Source organism: Podarcis raffonei, chromosome 9, assembly GCF_027172205.1.
Source record: "Podarcis raffonei isolate rPodRaf1 chromosome 9, rPodRaf1.pri, whole genome shotgun sequence".
NCBI lineage: Eukaryota > Metazoa > Chordata > Lepidosauria > Squamata > Lacertidae > Podarcis > Podarcis raffonei.
This window is the reverse complement of record NC_070610.1, coordinates 3,392,293-3,409,612: the sequence shown is the minus strand read 5'-3', so window position 1 is coordinate 3,409,612 and position 17,320 is coordinate 3,392,293. Positions and strand designations below refer to the sequence as shown.

The window sequence follows — 17,320 nt, the reverse complement described above, 5'->3', positions numbered from 1 at the left end:
AAGCCTCTAAGCAGGTTAGCAAAAATTAGCAATGGGTGATATTCAATGCTAGTCCTACTCAGAGTCCTCATTGAGTTTAATATAGTCTGCCCCCCCCCACAAGGTCTGAGGGACAGTGGACCGGCCCCCTGCTGAAAAGGTTTGCTGACCCCTGCTCTAGCCTGCCTGAATTTGACCCACAAGCAGAGAGCAGACATTTTTCATGATTATGCCAATAACTCAAGAAGGTTGTAGAACGAGGTGCAGAATCTCGGGGTTGGAGGAAAACTTGACTCACACATGCCCAGTACAGCAATCGGTTAAGCAATAGGGCATCAGCAAAAGTCATTTGTAGCATAGTGCAGCGTAATGGAGCAGGAAGCCTATTAACGCTTAAGGGCATGTTTGTAGAATTAAAGCTACATCTTGGAAGGAGGCGCAGGAGAAAACCTCCACGAAATGGCTTCCATTTCTGATTTCAGAGCCTGGGTTAAGCAGGACTCCCTGGTTAGCCTTAACCAAGGTTGATGTCTCTGTCAAAATGCCATTCAGTTGAGAGTGCTGGTGGCAGTTTGCACTCCGGAAGGGTGGGGTAAATTGCCGTTAGGTAATTGGCAACATTGCATCTCTACCAGACGCATAAGAATGAGGGTGCAAAAAGCAATTAATGAGCTAAATGGCTCCAGAAGATTAACCATGTTCACAGCCTGTTGTGTCAAAAAAACAATCACAGATAAGCCTGTGGAACCTTAAAAGACTTGAACAGTGGTACCTCGGGTTACATACGCTTCAGGTTACACACTCCGCTAACCCAGAAATAGTGCTTCAGGTTAAGAACTTTGCTTCAGGATCAGAACAGAAATCGTGCTCCGGCGGCATGGCAGCAGCAGGAGGCCCCGTTAGCTAAAGTGGTGCTTCAGGTTAAGAACAGTTTTAGGTTAAGTACGGACCTCCGGAACGAATTAAGTACTTAACCCAAGGTACCACTGTACTAAATGTATGAGGTGCCAAGAATCATTGGACTTTCTTTCTTTCTTTCTTTCTTTCTTTCTTTCTTTCTTTCTTTCTTCTTGCATTATATTGACAAGAGGTAATGAAAATTTCATGTAGGGTTCAGACCTGCCCTGGTAGCGATTGGCCACTGCCAATTCAGGTGGCTTTTAAACAGGACAAATTTGTGGAATATCTGTTGCTACTAGCCATTGTCAGAGGCGACATTCACTGGGAATCAGTTGGGGAGAGTGTTGCTGTGGCACAAAGATCCTGCCCCCTGGCTTCCCACTGGCTGGTCACTCTGAGAACAGGGTACAGGATTAAATGGGCCTCTGGCTTGACCTCGGAGCTCTTACGTTCTCATGCAACAGGTCAAATGATCTTCTGTATTCACCCAATTAATAATAAATATGATCAGAAAAATGAAAAACTCAACAAATATTCCTCCCCTGCTCCCAATTTTCTAGTAATTTAGTGCCAGAAGGGCCATCGAGTCCAACCCCCTGCCAAGCAGGAAACACCATCAGAGCACTCCTGACATATGGTTGTCAAGCCTCTGCTTAAAGACCTCCAAAGAAGGAGACTCCACCACACTCCTTGGCAGCAAATTCCACTGTCGAACAGCTCTTACTGTCAGGAAGTTCTTCCTAATGTTTAGGTGGAATCTTCTTTCTTGTAGTTTGGATCCATTGCTCCTTGTCCGCTTCTCTGAAGCAGCAAAAAACAACCTTTCTCCCTCCTCTATGTGACATCCTTTTATATATTTGAACATGGCTATCATATCACCCCTTAACCTCCTCTTCTCCAGGCTAAACATGCCCAGCTCCCTTAGCCGTTCCTCATAAGGCATCGTTTCCAGGCCTTTGACCGTTTTGGTTGCCCTCCTCTGGACACGTTCCAGTTTGTCAGTGTCCTTCTTGAACTGTGGTGCCCAGAACTGGACACAGTACTCCAGGTGAGGTCTGACCAGAGCAGAATACAGTGGCACTATTACTTCCCTTGATCTAGATGCTATACTCCTATTGATGCAGCCCAGAATTGCATTGGCTTTTTTAGCTGCCGCGTCACACTGTTGGCTCATGTCAAGTTTGTGGTCAACCAAGACTCCTAGATCCTTTTCACATGTACTGCTCTCAAGCCAGGTGTCACCCATCTTGTATTTGTGCCTCTCATTTTTTTTGCCCAAGTGCAATACTTTACATTTCTCCCTGTTAAAATTCATCTTGTTTGTTTTGGCCCAGTTCTCTAATCTGTCAAGGTCATTTTGAAGTGTGATCCTGTCCTCTGGGGTGTTAGCCACCCCTCCCAGTTTGGTGTCATCTGCAAATTTGATCAGGATGCCCTTGAGTCCATCATCCAAGAAGAGTCCACCTCTTCTTGCGAATGCTTCATGTTGCATTTTTTTGGGTTAAGAATGTGGCAAACCCAGAAGTGTTTACTTCCGGGTTTCGCCGCACGTGCAGAAGTGTTCTGCGCAGTTCACGCATACGCAGAAGTGCTCTATCACGCTTCGCACATGCACAGAAGCGCCACTCTGGTTACGGACTTTTTGGGGTGTGAACGACACCCCGGAACGGATCGTGTCTGCAACCAGAGGTACCACTGTATAAGTGAATAATAATAATAAAAATAATAATTTATTATTTATACCCCGCCCATCTGGCTGAGTTTCCCCAGCCACTCTGGGCGGCTCCCATTTAAGTGTTAAAAACAATACAGCATTAAATATTAAAAACTTCCCTAAACAGGGCTGCCTTCAGATGTCTTTTAAAAATAAGATAGCTGCTTATTTCCTTGACACCTGATGGGAGGGTGTTCCACAGGGCGGGCGCCACTATCGAGAAGGCCCTCTGCCTGGTTCCCTGTAACTTCACTTCTCACAATGAGGGAAACGCCAGAAGGCCCTCGGCACTGGACCTCAGTGCTCGGGCTATATAGCAACCATATAGGAGAAACTAAAGAGGTTTAACCTGGATACATCATGGAGATGGGGGAGAAAGCTGCTCCTTGTGGCCCCAGCCATTGTCTGTAGACCCACCTATTCATGTGGTCAGCCCACCCTCAGCCCTGTTTTTTATGTGTATTGTGCATGCATATGGCAGAATGAGGAGAACCAGCATATATATGGTCCTCACAGGTATATTCCTTGTCCTGCATCAACCTTTCCAACCTGCTGTCCTCCACATTGTACCACAGCTGCTGTCAACATGGCCAATGGTCAGAGATGATGGGATTTGTGCCCTCTGAATGTTGTGGACTGCCAGTAGGGTAGGGAAGGTTGTCATACGCTATATGTCTGTCATAGCAGACCTTGAACCTTGACCTTTCCTTTCCTTTTAGTAGTGCATAATTTTGATACTATTAAGTATGAACTTTGGAGTCACAAATTTCAACACGTGAGTTCAAGTTGATCAGTGTCATCTAAGTCTTACCAAGTTGGGGGTTTTTTAACATACACAATTTGAATATTTTACTAAGAAAATGAATAGTGGGTCTTGATTTCAAATGAGAAAGTATTTTATTTCAGACACTGGCAAATCATCGTTTTTAGTGTTTTACATTCAGCTGCCACTTTATGCCTTTGCAAAGGATGAAATTATGCAAATGGAATAGCATGAATTTGCCCGATTGTTGAATCTGTCACACATGAGTAATACTGCTTAGATAAAGAAATAAAAGACTGCTGAAATTATAGCATATTTCTAATTTGTGTCTCAGATGTATTAAACTGGTAGAAGTATTTGAGTATTTTTAAAAAGTGATATAGAATACCTGTCAGAAGGGGGGGAAACAAATAAAAGAATGGGAGAAGGACCGTTCCTCCTGCATTTTAATAGTAAGTAAAACTACTGCTGCAAAATCAAAGTAAGCTATCCAAATAAGCTATAGAGTACTTTATTTATTAGGGTAATACTATCAAATTCACAGGATTTTTTTGTTTTCAAGAAAATAGGCCCTTGTGTACTTGATTAGAAAGAAAAGTCTATATCATATTTTTTAAAAATCATTGGGTTGAAAAAAATGCATCTTCAATATTCAAACCAGCTGTGAATCAGGGGCAAAGCTTTATGCTCCAGCACTGGGGGCGGAGAGCAAGTGGGGGCGGGCTGGCGCACGTTCTGGGGGCAGGGCGCCCAGCACGGGCAGGGGGGCAGCTGCGATGGAACCCCACCAGGATCACACTGCCGGGGGCAGGGTGCTCCCCCTGCCCCCCTCGTCCTCCACCACTGCTGTGAATTCACTCATTTATATGCAAGTTCTATTAACATTTACAGTGGTACCTCGCAAGACGAATGCCTCGCAAGACGGAAAACTCGCAAGAAGAAAGAGTTTTCCATTTTTCGAGGTGCTTCGCCAGACGAATTTCCCTATGGGCTTGCTTCGCAGGAAGAAAGCCCATAGGGAAATCTCCGGGGACCTCTTTTAAAATGCTGGCGGTCGGGAGCAAAGACTTTCGCCCACCGCCAGCCTTCAGAAGAGGTCCTGGACCTCTTCTGAAGGCCGGCGGGGGGCAAAAGTCTTTGCTCCCCCCCGCCTGCCTTCCCAGGACAGCGGAGAAGTCTCCGCTGTCCCGGGGCAATCTTAAAATGCTGGCGGGCGGCAGCGAAGCCCTCCTGTCCCCGGAGCTTGTGGGGCGGGAGGTGGGGAGAAGGGCTTTTCTTCCCACCGCCAGCCTTCAGAACAGCCTTCTGAAGGCTGGCGGTGGGAAGAAAAGCCCTTGTCCCCCCCCCCCCAGCCTTCAGAAGAGGTCGGGGGACAGACTGTCCCCGGACCTGGTCTGAAGGCGGTTTCCATAGGAATGCATTGATTGATTTTCAATGCATTCCTATGGGAAACCGTGCTTCGCAAGACAAAAAACTCGCAAGAAGAAAAAACTCGCGGAAAGAATTAATTTCGTCTTGCGAGGTACCACTGTATTGGACAGAGAAGTGTGGGCAATATACCAGTCCTTGAAGTCAGGTATATGAATTGACTGACATGGTTACTAAGAGAGCATTAACATGGTTACTAAGAGAGCATTGTGGCTGTTAATAGAGCAACCCTCTATCAATTTGCCTAATCTGTTTTAAAACCGTTTAGTTGCCTCTATTACCACATTGTGGCAGTTGACCCAGTAAGTTTTTTGAAGGTAATATTTCACTGAACCTTCCTTGCCACTAAGTTTGATTTGTTCTACTATTGCTCCCCCTAGTCCACTCTTAATTTATAGAATTAATATCCGCTTTATTGCCCCATGCCCCGTTAAGCGAATCCCAAACGATTTCCCCTTTCCTTCTGCTCCAGCCCTTGACCATGTTGGTGACCTTTTTCTATATTTTCTCCAACTCCCATCTTTTTCAAATGTGGGGATGTAAAATGCAATCTGAAAAGCCACTGATAATCAAAGTGACCTGACAGTTGACGCCCTGTTTGGGAGGTATCCAGATTGTTTGCAGATGCATGGACACAAAGTTCTGTTGGTAAGCGCTAATACACCAGCAGCAACCCTTCTTGGAGTTCAGAGATCCTGCTGCTTCCCATGCCACCAGGAAGCAGCTCATGGTTTATCTGGCTAAAACAATCCATGAGCCCAGGTTTTGGCATTACAGGATGGACTGGCTTGCTTTCTGGCAGCATGGCGGGAACAGAGAGGGGTAGAGCCAGAACGTTTGAGCAGCATGCACCACTGCACATGAAACCATAGTTTGCTTTTGTGGGATGTGAAACACAACAGCAGTCAAGTACAGCATCCCTAGAGTGGACATAAAAGGGGATGTCTGGACCAGCCAGTCGGAACTTCTTGTTTCTCCTAGGCTGGGACAGACTTCCTCTGCATGTGACTGGAGGTGGGCATGACCTCACCTGCCCGGGTAACAAAAGAGCAGGACTGGTCAGCCATATCTCTCTTTCTGACCACATTCATCAAAGAAGCAACATCTGCTTAGTCTAAGATGCTCTCTTGGCTTGCAGCCAAGAGAGGATAAAGGGGCTGTCTCCTTATGGGATAGTTTACAGGTATATTACTTTTCTAACTTAAGTCTGCCTTCTGGAATCCAATTGTGAACAGAATGTGAGTGAGTAAACTCTTTTTATACTTTTATAGAAGACTGTGTTGTGTCTATCTTTTTATGAGGGACTAAATGGGGAATTACTGAAAGGAAAATGCATTTTAGAGGCTTTAGCGAGCCTGAGCAAACGCATCCGCTGTGCAAGTTTAAAAGGGGGAATGTTACTCTGCTAAATTGTGGAACTTGTTAACCCAAGTTGGAAAGGATATAATCAAACAATATGTCCTCTCCTGCATCCCTGAACATTCCCACAGTTTTTAACTATGATTTCATGTGATATGTGATTTTGCTTGTGACGTAGTGTATTTCTTCTGCCCCCCCCCGCAAGAGAGGAAACAGATTTGCACATGACACAAAATGCATGCAACTCAAAGTTTTATGCAAATTTGTGTTCTCTTTCGAGAGAAGGGAGGAGGACCTAATCCACATCTGTGTCCTGGGCCCAGGAAATCCTGTTGACATCCTTGGTTCAGATATTGCAATGTACTCTCTGCACAGCTGCCCTTGGAAAGTGTGTGGAAGCTGCAGTCGGGCAGGTATATAAATAGCCCTTCACGTAGGCTTTGTTCGCTAAGATAAACCTCCAGGCATTCAGACACAGAAGGTTATATAAACGGAAAGGGTGCTGTGGCTATTGCTGTGTTGCAAAGCGTTAAAGCAGATGGGGGTGGGCTGCTGGGCTACTAACATTAGCAAGGCTGGATCGGTGCAAAGTTCTAGTGCTCACCTCCAGCAAAGAGCGACTCTCCCAATTTTATTTTTATCCAATTGCTTCTAGTCACCGTTCTAGGGGCTCCATGGCAGAGCATCAGCCTTGCATCCAAAAGTTTAATCCCTGGCATTTTCCATACAGGAATGGGGGAGACCCCTGTCTGAAACCCCAGAGACCCTCTGCCAGTCAGCGTAGACCAGTGGTGTCCAAACTTTTTTCAAAGAGGGCCAGATTTGATGAACTGAAGGGCCGTGGGGGCCCTTTAGGATTTAGGGTTAGAGTTGTTGAGGTTTTGGGGGATTTTACCCCAGGAAATAAACTGCCACAGGGGCTGGATTAAACTGACCGGTGGGCCAGATTAGGCCCCCGAAACGGACTTTGGCCATGCCTGACGTAGACAGTATTGATCAAAATGGATGCCATGGTCTGACTCGGTGTAAGGCAGTTTCCTCTGTGTGCAAGCTCCCCTATCTTGGGGAAAGTAGCCTTCCATGCCTGTACACTTTTAGGACTGGTGAATAGGGTTGCTACCCGTCCCTAGAAAAATGTCCTTTCTTTTTTTTAAGAAAAGTGTCCCCTGTCCTGTTCAGACTTCAAACATGACACATCTTTTCACGTATTCAATCTCCTCCTCCTCCTCCAAACTGCACATCCAGAGAGTGGATCCAGTGGGAGGAGGAGAGCGAGAGCCTGGGTGGGAGTTTGTGGGGCAAAGGAGGAGCGCTGAGATTAAGAGTTATCATGGGGAGCGGGCAGAGGGGGGGTGGGGCCGGGAGGAGGATTTTGAGAGAGAGTTTTTGCATGGGCAGAGGGAGGGTCACAGGGAGTGAAAGGGGGAGTTGCTGTGCACTGGCCTGCTATGGTGGAATCTCAAGTTTTGCATGGGCAGGGGGGCCGCGGGTGGGTCAGAGAGCGGGAAAGAGAGTTTTTGCATGGGCACACGGGAAGAAGTGGGTCAGAGACAGAGATGGGGTGTGTGTGGTCTGTCCTGGTCTGTCCATTCAGTGGAGGGGGGAGATTTTTCTTACAGTTGTAAATCATAGTGCTTTTGTTGTTTTGATTCATTGAATAAACCCATGTAAACCCCGAGTGGCTTTGTAATGCATTGCTTTGAAGTCATGCCTGCGGCGGGTAATGTTATTTTTAGCTTCCCGATTCCCCCCTCAACCTGTCCCATATTTTGCCCGACCAAATGTGGCAACCCTACTGATGGCGTTGCATCAGTGGTCGCATCCAGAGCAGCTGTTTTAGTTGTGGCATTACTAGAGCAGCTGTTTTAGTTGTGGCATCACTTCTTTGGAATTCCCTCTCGGAGGAAACACCACCAGAGGCTGGGTTTATACAAGATAGGCAGTTGGTCTCTGTGTGGTGCATTCTGACTGCCAGGGGCTTTCCAAGTCATCAAGCAGATATTCCTAGCCAAGGAGAAAAAGAGAGATGCAGGGATTGAATTTAGGAGTGCCTGCTACTGGATTATGAATGTTCCCTATGTTTCTGTTTATTTCTTCATTACATTTGGATCATTATTTTCTTCCAGATTACCTTTCCATTTTATTTGTGTTTGTCTCTTGCAGGAATCCATGTGGCCCTATTTATTTGGGATGATAATTGTCCCATCACTCATCCAAATGGCAGTCCTGCCTTTTCTTCCGGAAAGTCCTCGCTTTTTGCTGCTTGAAAGACACGACACAAAAGCAGCAGAAAAAGGTGCTGTGCTTTTATTTTTCATCATTTGTCTGTTTGCCTTGAAAGACAGGAATTCCCATGAAAGTGCAAATATCCCTTCGTTTTGCAGTCTCCTTTCTTTAACTCCAAGAGTCCTACAAAAATTGCATAATATCAAAACACTCGAGGCAGTCGCAATCTGATTTTCCACCATGTGACTCTGTTTCATGCAAAGTATCTGTCTCCTGCAACTAAGGTTTTCTTGGTGGTGGCCCCGCCATATGGAATGCCTTGCTAAGTGTGGTGTGCCAGGCCTCATCCCTAGGATGTTTTCAGGTGACCAGTTGACAGGACTGCTCAAAAAGGCCTTCTTCAACTTACTGTTAGCTCTGCTGGTTTGGTTTAATTTTTATGATGGAGTTTAACTTGAGAATTGCTTTATGTTTTAAAATAATGTTTTCTATTGTGACATTGCAGGGACGCGGGTGGCGCTGTGGGTTAAACCACAGAGCCTAGGACTTGCCGATCAGAAGGTCGGCGGTTCGAATCCCCACGACAGGGTGAGCTCCCATTGTTCGGTCCATGCTCCTGCCAACCTAGCAGTTCGAAAGCACAAAAGTGCCAGTAGATAAATAGGTACCGCTCCAGCGAGAAGGTAAACAGCATTTCTGTGCGCTGCTCTGGTTTGCCAGAAGCAGCTTAGTCCTGCTGGCCACATGACCCAGAAGCTGTACGCCGGCTCCCTCGGCCTATAGAGCGAGATGAGCGCCGCAACCCCAGAGTCAGTCATGACTGGACCTAATGGTCAGGGGTCCCTTTACCTTTACCTTTATTGTGACATTAGTACCTAAATAGGCAATGGCTATGCCTACAGGTTCGCATTCCTCAAATCTACAGGGTAATAATCCTAGCATGTATTTGTAGGTGTGTGTTGTTTTTTAACTTATTTGTATCCAGAAGCTGAATCAATACCATATTCAGCACTACATCTGTGTTCCCATGGACCTCAAGTGTACACAAAGTCTAGGAGATGAACCAAATTCATATGAAGTGCCTGGTATAATTTACATGGAGGCAGATCTATACAACCATTTTTTTTTAGCCAGAAAAAAAGGAAATGTTTGATGCAAATTAACTCGTTGATCCATTGTGTCTGCTTGGTCTGAACGCAACCACAATTTGCATTCTAAACAAATATATGACTTGTGGGTTTACAGCATTTCAGACCTTTCTTGGCAAATCTGATGTGTCGTATGAAGTAGAAGACGTGTTGGAAGAGAGTCGCGTGCAGAGAAACATGCAGATAGCATCTATCTTTCAGCTTTTGTGTGACAGCAGTAAGCGATGGCAGATCCTCACCGTAATTGTAACCATGGCCTGCTACCAACTCTGTGGTCTTAATGCTGTAAGTGAATTGATGGCAAATAATGTGTAAAATTTACATTTCTATGTTTTGCTCCAATGTTTCAAGATCTTTCTAGAATATTTCTAGAATGTTTTGGCGACGGCCTCAAATCTCTGAATGGAAGGGCTTTTAGAAAGGCAAAATGAAGGGTTTGTCCTATCATAGAGCTGTAGAGTTGGAAGGGACCCCAAGGGCCATCCAGTCCAACCCCCTGCAACGCCTCTTTCAGACCAAAGCCCCCTTCCCCTGAAAGCCTGGGCTCAGCCTGGGAGGGCCTTTAATCCAGCACCATCATTCCCCTGCCAGCCCCCCAGTGGATCAGAGGGTGGAGCAAAACCGGTGATAAACACCATTGCATGTATTAGTTTTGTTAGTGAAGCATTGCTACTTAGCACTGTTACCGAAAATAATCAGCGTTTTTATTGATACACAATGTTTAATTCAGCAAGTAGCACTGGGCATGATGGGAGTTTTACTCACTCCTTATCTCCTGCAGCTCCTAATCTTCTGGATAATTCCTCTTCTCCTTCTAGCAGTTCTTTGAGGCTGCAGGGGGAGGGGTGGAAGGATAAGTCCCATTTGCTAAAGCAGATATCGTTGCACAAGTGCGATGTCATGTAGCCCCTTATCTTCATACTATGAACTTTGAAGAAAGATGCAGCAACATAAGGCAAAATGTGATGCATCGATTCTTCAAAACACATTCCTAAGTTTCCTAGTATTGGGGAGATAGATCTCATAGTTACTGAATCAATGCCATTGTCTTCAGCTCAGTAATAATGTTTGTAGGTTGTGTTGTGTTGTGTTTTTTGTGTTTTGTTTTGTTTGTATGTGACTGAGTGTGAGAGAGATGCATTAACTCATTTTTCCTGTTACAGTATTTAATCTTTGTTCTTTTTCACTGGTTATGCCTTCCTCCCTGACCCATTAAACTTCCTGAAGGGCAAATTCAAGTCCAAGTCAGATCACTAAGTTAACAACCTGATTTCAGTCTTATTCTGCCAGCAATTCCAGAATAGCTGTTGGCTGGCCAGTCTCCCTCCTTTCAGCCACTGTGAGAACAGGATGCTGGAGCAGATGGTCTAATGGCCTGATCCAGGAGGTTCTTCTTGCAGTAGATGCCTTCTTTTCATCATGACTACCGAGCCAAGGCAGCCCCAATATATTGCATTTGCCCAGTCCATGTTGCTCAGATGAAATGGGATCACTTCACTTTGAAATACATGGAAAACATTCTTTCACAGAGACTGACATCTGTGGAGGAAATCAAACAGCCCAAATGAATTCTGTTGCTCTCTAAATAAGCTACCTGGGATGATGGCATGACCACATCTAATTAAGGGATAACTTGAAAATTACTGTGTGTCAGATGATGGGTGTATTATCTTTTTAAAAAGGAAAACCTTTTGCACCTTCCAAAGCAATTTGTAACGATTTTTTTTGCAGTATCTTTCTAAGAGTTAATTAGATGTTACTGAGAAATTCTTCGCTGTCTGCTGTGAATAAGATGAAAATCGCACTTCATCATACCTTCAATAAACCTACAAAAGACATCCCACAAAAAGTATAGCTTTCTACTAACTGCAGGATTTCAGTACTAATGACAGGCTTGTTCTGTTCCCTGTTGTGGATACTTTACTGAGAAAAGATATGGAATTATCTTGTCATCTATTCAGTTTACAGCTCTTCTTATAATTATACTTACAAGAAATAGAAAAGTGCCATGTGCAGTGAAATAACCAAGGCACGGTTTCCCCCCCAGTCCTGCACTTGCAGTACTGGAAATAGAATGGGAACATCTGGGATTATGGAGAAGGGGGGGGGTCTAGAAATGAAGTGGTATTGATTCCCTCTAAGAATTACTCAGGTTTAAAGACTCAGTAGGACTGGTGTGTTCCATGTGGAGTTCTGCACTCTTGAAAGAGCTGTGAGGGAGCATCCCTGTGAGGGCGGAGAGTTGCAAAAAGAACTGAACATAAATGGTTAGGTAGTTGGGAGAGGTTAGTTTTTTGAAAATTTGTGGGCTAGGTTGGAAGAGGGTGATAAATCATAGGTTTAGGGTTAGGGAGGAGCTTTGAGAGTGTTAAGCAGCACAAACAATAACACTTTCCTGTTGTTTGCATATATCTTTTTCCAGATTTAGCCATTTGCTTATTTCCTGAGCTCCCAACTAGGGTAAACTGAAAAATAATATATCAACATACTATTTCTTCTTCTTTAAATTTACAGTCAAGGGACTTTCCAGACGATCACTTTAGAGAGCAATTGTTGCTGCTCCTACATTGTGTGAAATTCAGATTTCTTTCCTCAGAAAAGCACTTTTCTTTTTTGTGGGGTGGAAGGCTGCCATAACGTTTTCCATTGTTGCAATGGTATACCCTGCTCATTGTATTTATATAACACCACAATGTTCAACAAAATCTCGACATATTATAATCAGTCGCATGTTTCTAAATTGGTTTATTAAAGTGCTCCAGCACAATTGGAGCATAGGGTTGTGCTGTTAACGTCCGGTTGGATGTCACTGGGCAAGATGCTCAACACAGTAATTTGCATCCTTTGGCCAGTCCATCATTACTGAGGCATTAAATGTATGTAGTCTTACATTTTAATTAGATTCTAAAAACCGTTTTGAAATCAAATAACTGAAAAAATGTTTTCTTGTTACAGATTTGGTTCTACACAAATGACATTTTCAAGGGAGCTGGACTAAGTTCAGAAATAATCCCATATGTTACTTTAAGCACAGGAGGGATTGAGATTTTGGCTGCCATTTTTTCCGTAAGTACTGTGTCTTCTGCGCCCTGTAGAATCCTTTTAGCTCCCTCCTCTTTCGATTTGATGTGACATTTCCAGGTAAAAAGCAGACAGAAGGGCTATGTTTTATAAACTTTATTCAACCTTACTCAATATTTTAAGAGGTTGGGATGCAGGAAATTTCAAGTCTGCAGTCATTATGAGTTCTCAATAAATTAGATTAATCTAGTTTATTGCTGTATTAGTTTTTCATTTATTTAAATAGCACCATTAATGTGTGTATCTCATAGAATCACAAAACTGCAGAGTTGGAATGAGTCCTGGGGGTCATCTCATCAGTACTGTGAACCTTGCTATCTAAAATCCAGTACAGGGAAGAAGAGTAGGGGGGTGGTAAACAGTGAATAAATATGTTATAGTTTGAATTGCAAGTTTAGTTCTTGGTCTTTGCTCTTAGTTCTTTTCCTTGGTATTGAATTTAGGCCAATGTTTATTTTAGCCTATGTTACCACAAAAGGAGAAAGAGGGGGGAAGGGGGAGAGGAGAGAGAGAGATTGTTTTCTGTGGTACAAAAGGCCTCATGTTAGAAAATGACCATGAACATTGAGAACTAGTTGCTTTTAAAATGTAGGGGCCATATACAATTAAAAGGATGCACAGTCCAGACCCATTTACTTATTTTAAAAGCATATGAATAACTTTCCCGCACTGAAATCCGTGACATTCACAGTTCCAATCCTGAAAACGGTGGGACTTGCTTGTCAGAAAGCCTGCCTAAGACTATGCTACGCAAGTGATGGAATTTGGTTGGATCATGTCATATATTTAAAAGTGTACATTTACTGGAACAAATTTATACTTTATACGCAAGAAAATTGTAGGCATTTGAAAACGTTTGTAGGCCTGAATTGAAATGTTTTGTAATGTAAACATAAGGAACTGATTTACCAATAATAAGGTGAAAAATTATAATTTTTTTTTAATAATATTTTTATTAAAGAATTTTTTATAACCACAAAAACATAACAATACAATACAATAAACACAAATACACAAACAAACAAAAACAAAAACAAGTACAATTTCATATCTTAATTTCTTATACCTTTCTTCCCCGACTTCCTCATGCCTCCCTTTTCTGTATTCCAATTTCTAATCAATTATTCAGCAAATCTTCCCTTATTTTAATTTAATTTAATCTTCCTTATTCTCCTTGTCTTAACCATTACTAATAGTAACCATTTATTTTCTAGTCCAACATCATTCTAACTTTCATTAATTTTGTAATATTTCTTTAAATAGTCCTTAAATTTTTTCCATTCTTCTTCCGCTGCTTCTCTTCCCTGGTTTCGGATTCTGCTCGTCATTTCTGCCAGGCCCATATAGTCAATCACCTTCATCTGCCATTCTTCCAGAGTGGGTAGCTCTTGTGTCTTCCAGTACTTCGCAATGAGTATTCTTGCTGCTGTTGTAGCATACATAAAAAAAGTTATATCCGTCTTTAACACCCCTTGGCCGACAATACCCAAGAGAAAGGCCTCTGGTTTCTTAGGGAAGGTATATTTAAATACCTTTTTCAGTTCATTATAAATCATTTCCCAGAATGCCTTAATCTTTGGGCACGTCCACCAGAGGTGAAAAAATGTGCCTTCCTTTTCCTTACATTTCCAACATTTATTGTCAGGCAAATGGTAAATCTTTGCAAGCTTGACTGCGGTTATGTACCACCTATAGATCATTTTCATAATATTTTCTCGTAAGGCATTACATGCCGTAAATTTCATCCCGGTGGTCCACAACTTCTCCCAATCAGCAAACAAAATGTTATGACCAATGTCCTGAGCCCATTTAATCATACTTGATTTAACCGTTTCATCTTGTGTATTCCATTTCAGCAGCAAATTATACATTTTTGACAAGTTTCTAGTGCTGGATTCTAACAATTCAGTCTCCAATTTTGATTTTTCCACCTGGAAGCCAATTTTACTGTCCATTTTAAACACTTCATTTATTTGATGATAGTGCAACCAATCTCTCACTTTCCCTTTTAGTTTCTCAAAACTCTGCAATCTCAGTCTGTCCCCTTCCTTTTCCAGAATTTCCCAATATCTTGGCCATTTAGACTCCATATTTAACTTTTTAACTGCCTTAGCTTCCATTGGCGACAGCCACCTTGGGGTTTTGTTTTCCAACAAATCTTTATATCTAGTCCAGACATTTAGTAGTGCTTTTCTGACAATATGGTTTTTAAAACCTTTATGTGCTTTAACCTTGTCATACCACAAATATGCATGCCACCCAAAAATATTATTAAAACCTTCTAAATCCAAAATATCTGTATTTTCAAGAAGTAGCCAATCTCTTAGCCAGCAGAAAGCTGCCGCTTCATAGTACAGTTTAAAGTCTGGCAGGGCAAATCCCCCTCTTTCCTTTGAATCCGTTAGTATCTTAAATTTAATTCTGGGCTTCTTGCCCTGCCAGACAAATTTAGATATATCTTTTTGCCACTTCTTGAAACAATCCGTCTTATCCATTATTTGTAATGCTTGGAACAAAAACAACATTCTTGGCAATACATTCATTTTTATAACTGCAATTCGACCTAACAAGGAAAGCTTCAAATTTGACCAAATCTCCAAATCTTTTTTCACTTCTGTCCAAGTTTTTTCATAATTATCTTTAAATAAGTTCACATTCTTAGCTGTCATATTTATTCCCAAATATTTCACTTTTTTAACCACAGTCAACCCTGTCTCATTCTGAAACCTTTCTTTTTCAAACTGTGTTAGATTTTTCTCCAATACCTTAGTCTTTAACTTATTCAATTTAAATCCTGTCACTTGACCAAACTCTTGAATTATTTCCAAAACTCTTTTTGTGCTAGCTTCTGGCTCTTGTAATGTAAGTACCAGGTCATCTGCAAATGCTCTCAATTTATATTGTTTAGCTCCGACCTGAACCCCTTTAACCAACTGGTCCTTCCTAATCATATTTAGCAAAACCTCCAGGACCGATATAAAAAGTAGTGGGGAGATAGGGCACCCCTGACGTGTCCCTTTTTCAATCTTGAACTCTTCTGTAACCACATTATTTACAATTAATTTTGCTTTCTGTTCAGAATATATTGCACCTATACCATTTTCAAACCCTTGGCCTACCCCCATCCCCCAGAGGTTCTTCAGCATAAAACTCCAAGATATATTGTCAAAGGCTTTCTCCGCGTCCACGAATATCAAAACTGCCTTAGTATTTATATTCACTTCCAACTTTTCTAAAATGTCAATTATATTCCTTACGTTATCCGACAAGTGCCTTTTCGGGAGAAAGCCCGCTTGGTCTCTGTGAATCTCCTCCATCAAAACTCTTTTCAGTCTCTTTGCTAAAATATCAGCAAAGATTTTATAATCCACATTTAGTAGCGAGATGGGTCGGTAGTTCTTAAGTTGGGTCTTTTCAGTCTCTGTCTTTGGTATAAGTGTGATGTAGGCCTCCCTCCACGTGTCGGGTGCCCTTCTCCCCTGCATAATCTCATTACAGACTTCCTTCAAGGGTTGTAATAACCCTTCCTTCAAAACTTTATAATATTTGGAAGTCAATCCGTCCGGTCCTGGAGATTTGCCCAACGTCATACTTTGGATGGCACCTTCTATTTCTTGTGCTGATATTTCCTGATTCAAAATTGTCTTGCTTTCCTGAGAAATCTTTTTCAGCCCATTTTTGTCGAGGAAATGTTGTATATCCATTTCTTTCTGCGGCCCTTGTGTATACAATTGTCTAAAGTAGCTCTGAAAACAGTTCCTAATCTCAGCTGGGTTGAATATGTTCTTTCCATTCACTTCTAAGTTTGTTACCGTGTTGAGTTTTTGTCTCTTCTTTATTTGCCAAGCCAATAACTTGCCACATTTATCTGCAGATTCAAAAGTCTTTTGTCTCATTTGTTTAATTTTCCATTCTATTTCTTGATTCATCAATTCCATAAATTGTGTCTGGTATAATTTGATTTCTCTTAAGATCTCTTGCGATTTTGGTTTCAATCTTAGTTTCCTTTCCCCTTCTTTTATCTTTTCCAAGATTTTCTCTTTCCTCTCATTTTGACTTCTTTTCTTTAGTGTATTTTGTTGTATCAAAAATCCTCTCATCACGGCTTTACTTGCGTCCCATATTATTCTTTTTTCTACTTTAGTCCTCAAATTGATTTCAAAGTAGTCTTTCAAAGTTTTTTGGGCCCTCTTACAAATCTCTTCATCTCCAAGTAAGGTGTCATTCATTCTCCATCTGAAGGAACCAGTTGTTGTTTGCTTCATCACCATCTTTACTGCGTTATGGTCGGAGAAGGTTTTTGGGCAGATGTCCACTTTCTTTATACTCGACGCCATACCGCTAGTCACCCAAATTTGGTCAATCCTTGTCCATGTCATTTTGGCTTCAGAAAAGAAGGTTCCCTCTCTTTCTAATGGGTGTTTTATTCTCCAAATGTCAATCAAGTCCATATTGTCAGTCATTTCAAAAAAAGTTTTTGGTAGTCTTCCGTCTTTTGTAACTACCTGTCTTTGTGATTTGTCCATATTTGTTGAAACTACTCCATTCATATCTCCCATCATAATTAAGTTGTAATCCATGTAGTCCATCAAAGTCTCATGCAACTTCTTAAAAAACTCAGCTTTCCCCTCATTTGGTGCATAGATTCCCACTATCAAGAACTTTTCTCCTTGAGATTGAATTTCAATTGCCAAATATCTTCCTTGATCATCTTTAAAAATT

General features: G+C 42.3%; 1 protein-coding gene across 3 annotated transcripts in view; it reads left to right on the top strand.

The window, feature by feature from the left end:
• Nucleotides 1–17,320, top strand: part of SLC2A9 (solute carrier family 2 member 9) — a 62,257-nt gene that overhangs the window by 26,250 nt on the left and 18,687 nt on the right. For all 3 annotated transcript variants that reach the window (XM_053402041.1, XM_053402040.1, XM_053402042.1), the window contains 3 exons: nucleotides 8,307–8,439; nucleotides 9,615–9,802; nucleotides 12,473–12,583. In XM_053402041.1, the coding sequence (XP_053258016.1) occupies nucleotides 8,307–8,439; nucleotides 9,615–9,802; nucleotides 12,473–12,583 (432 nt within the window). The remainder of the gene's footprint in view (nucleotides 1–8,306; nucleotides 8,440–9,614; nucleotides 9,803–12,472; nucleotides 12,584–17,320) is intronic.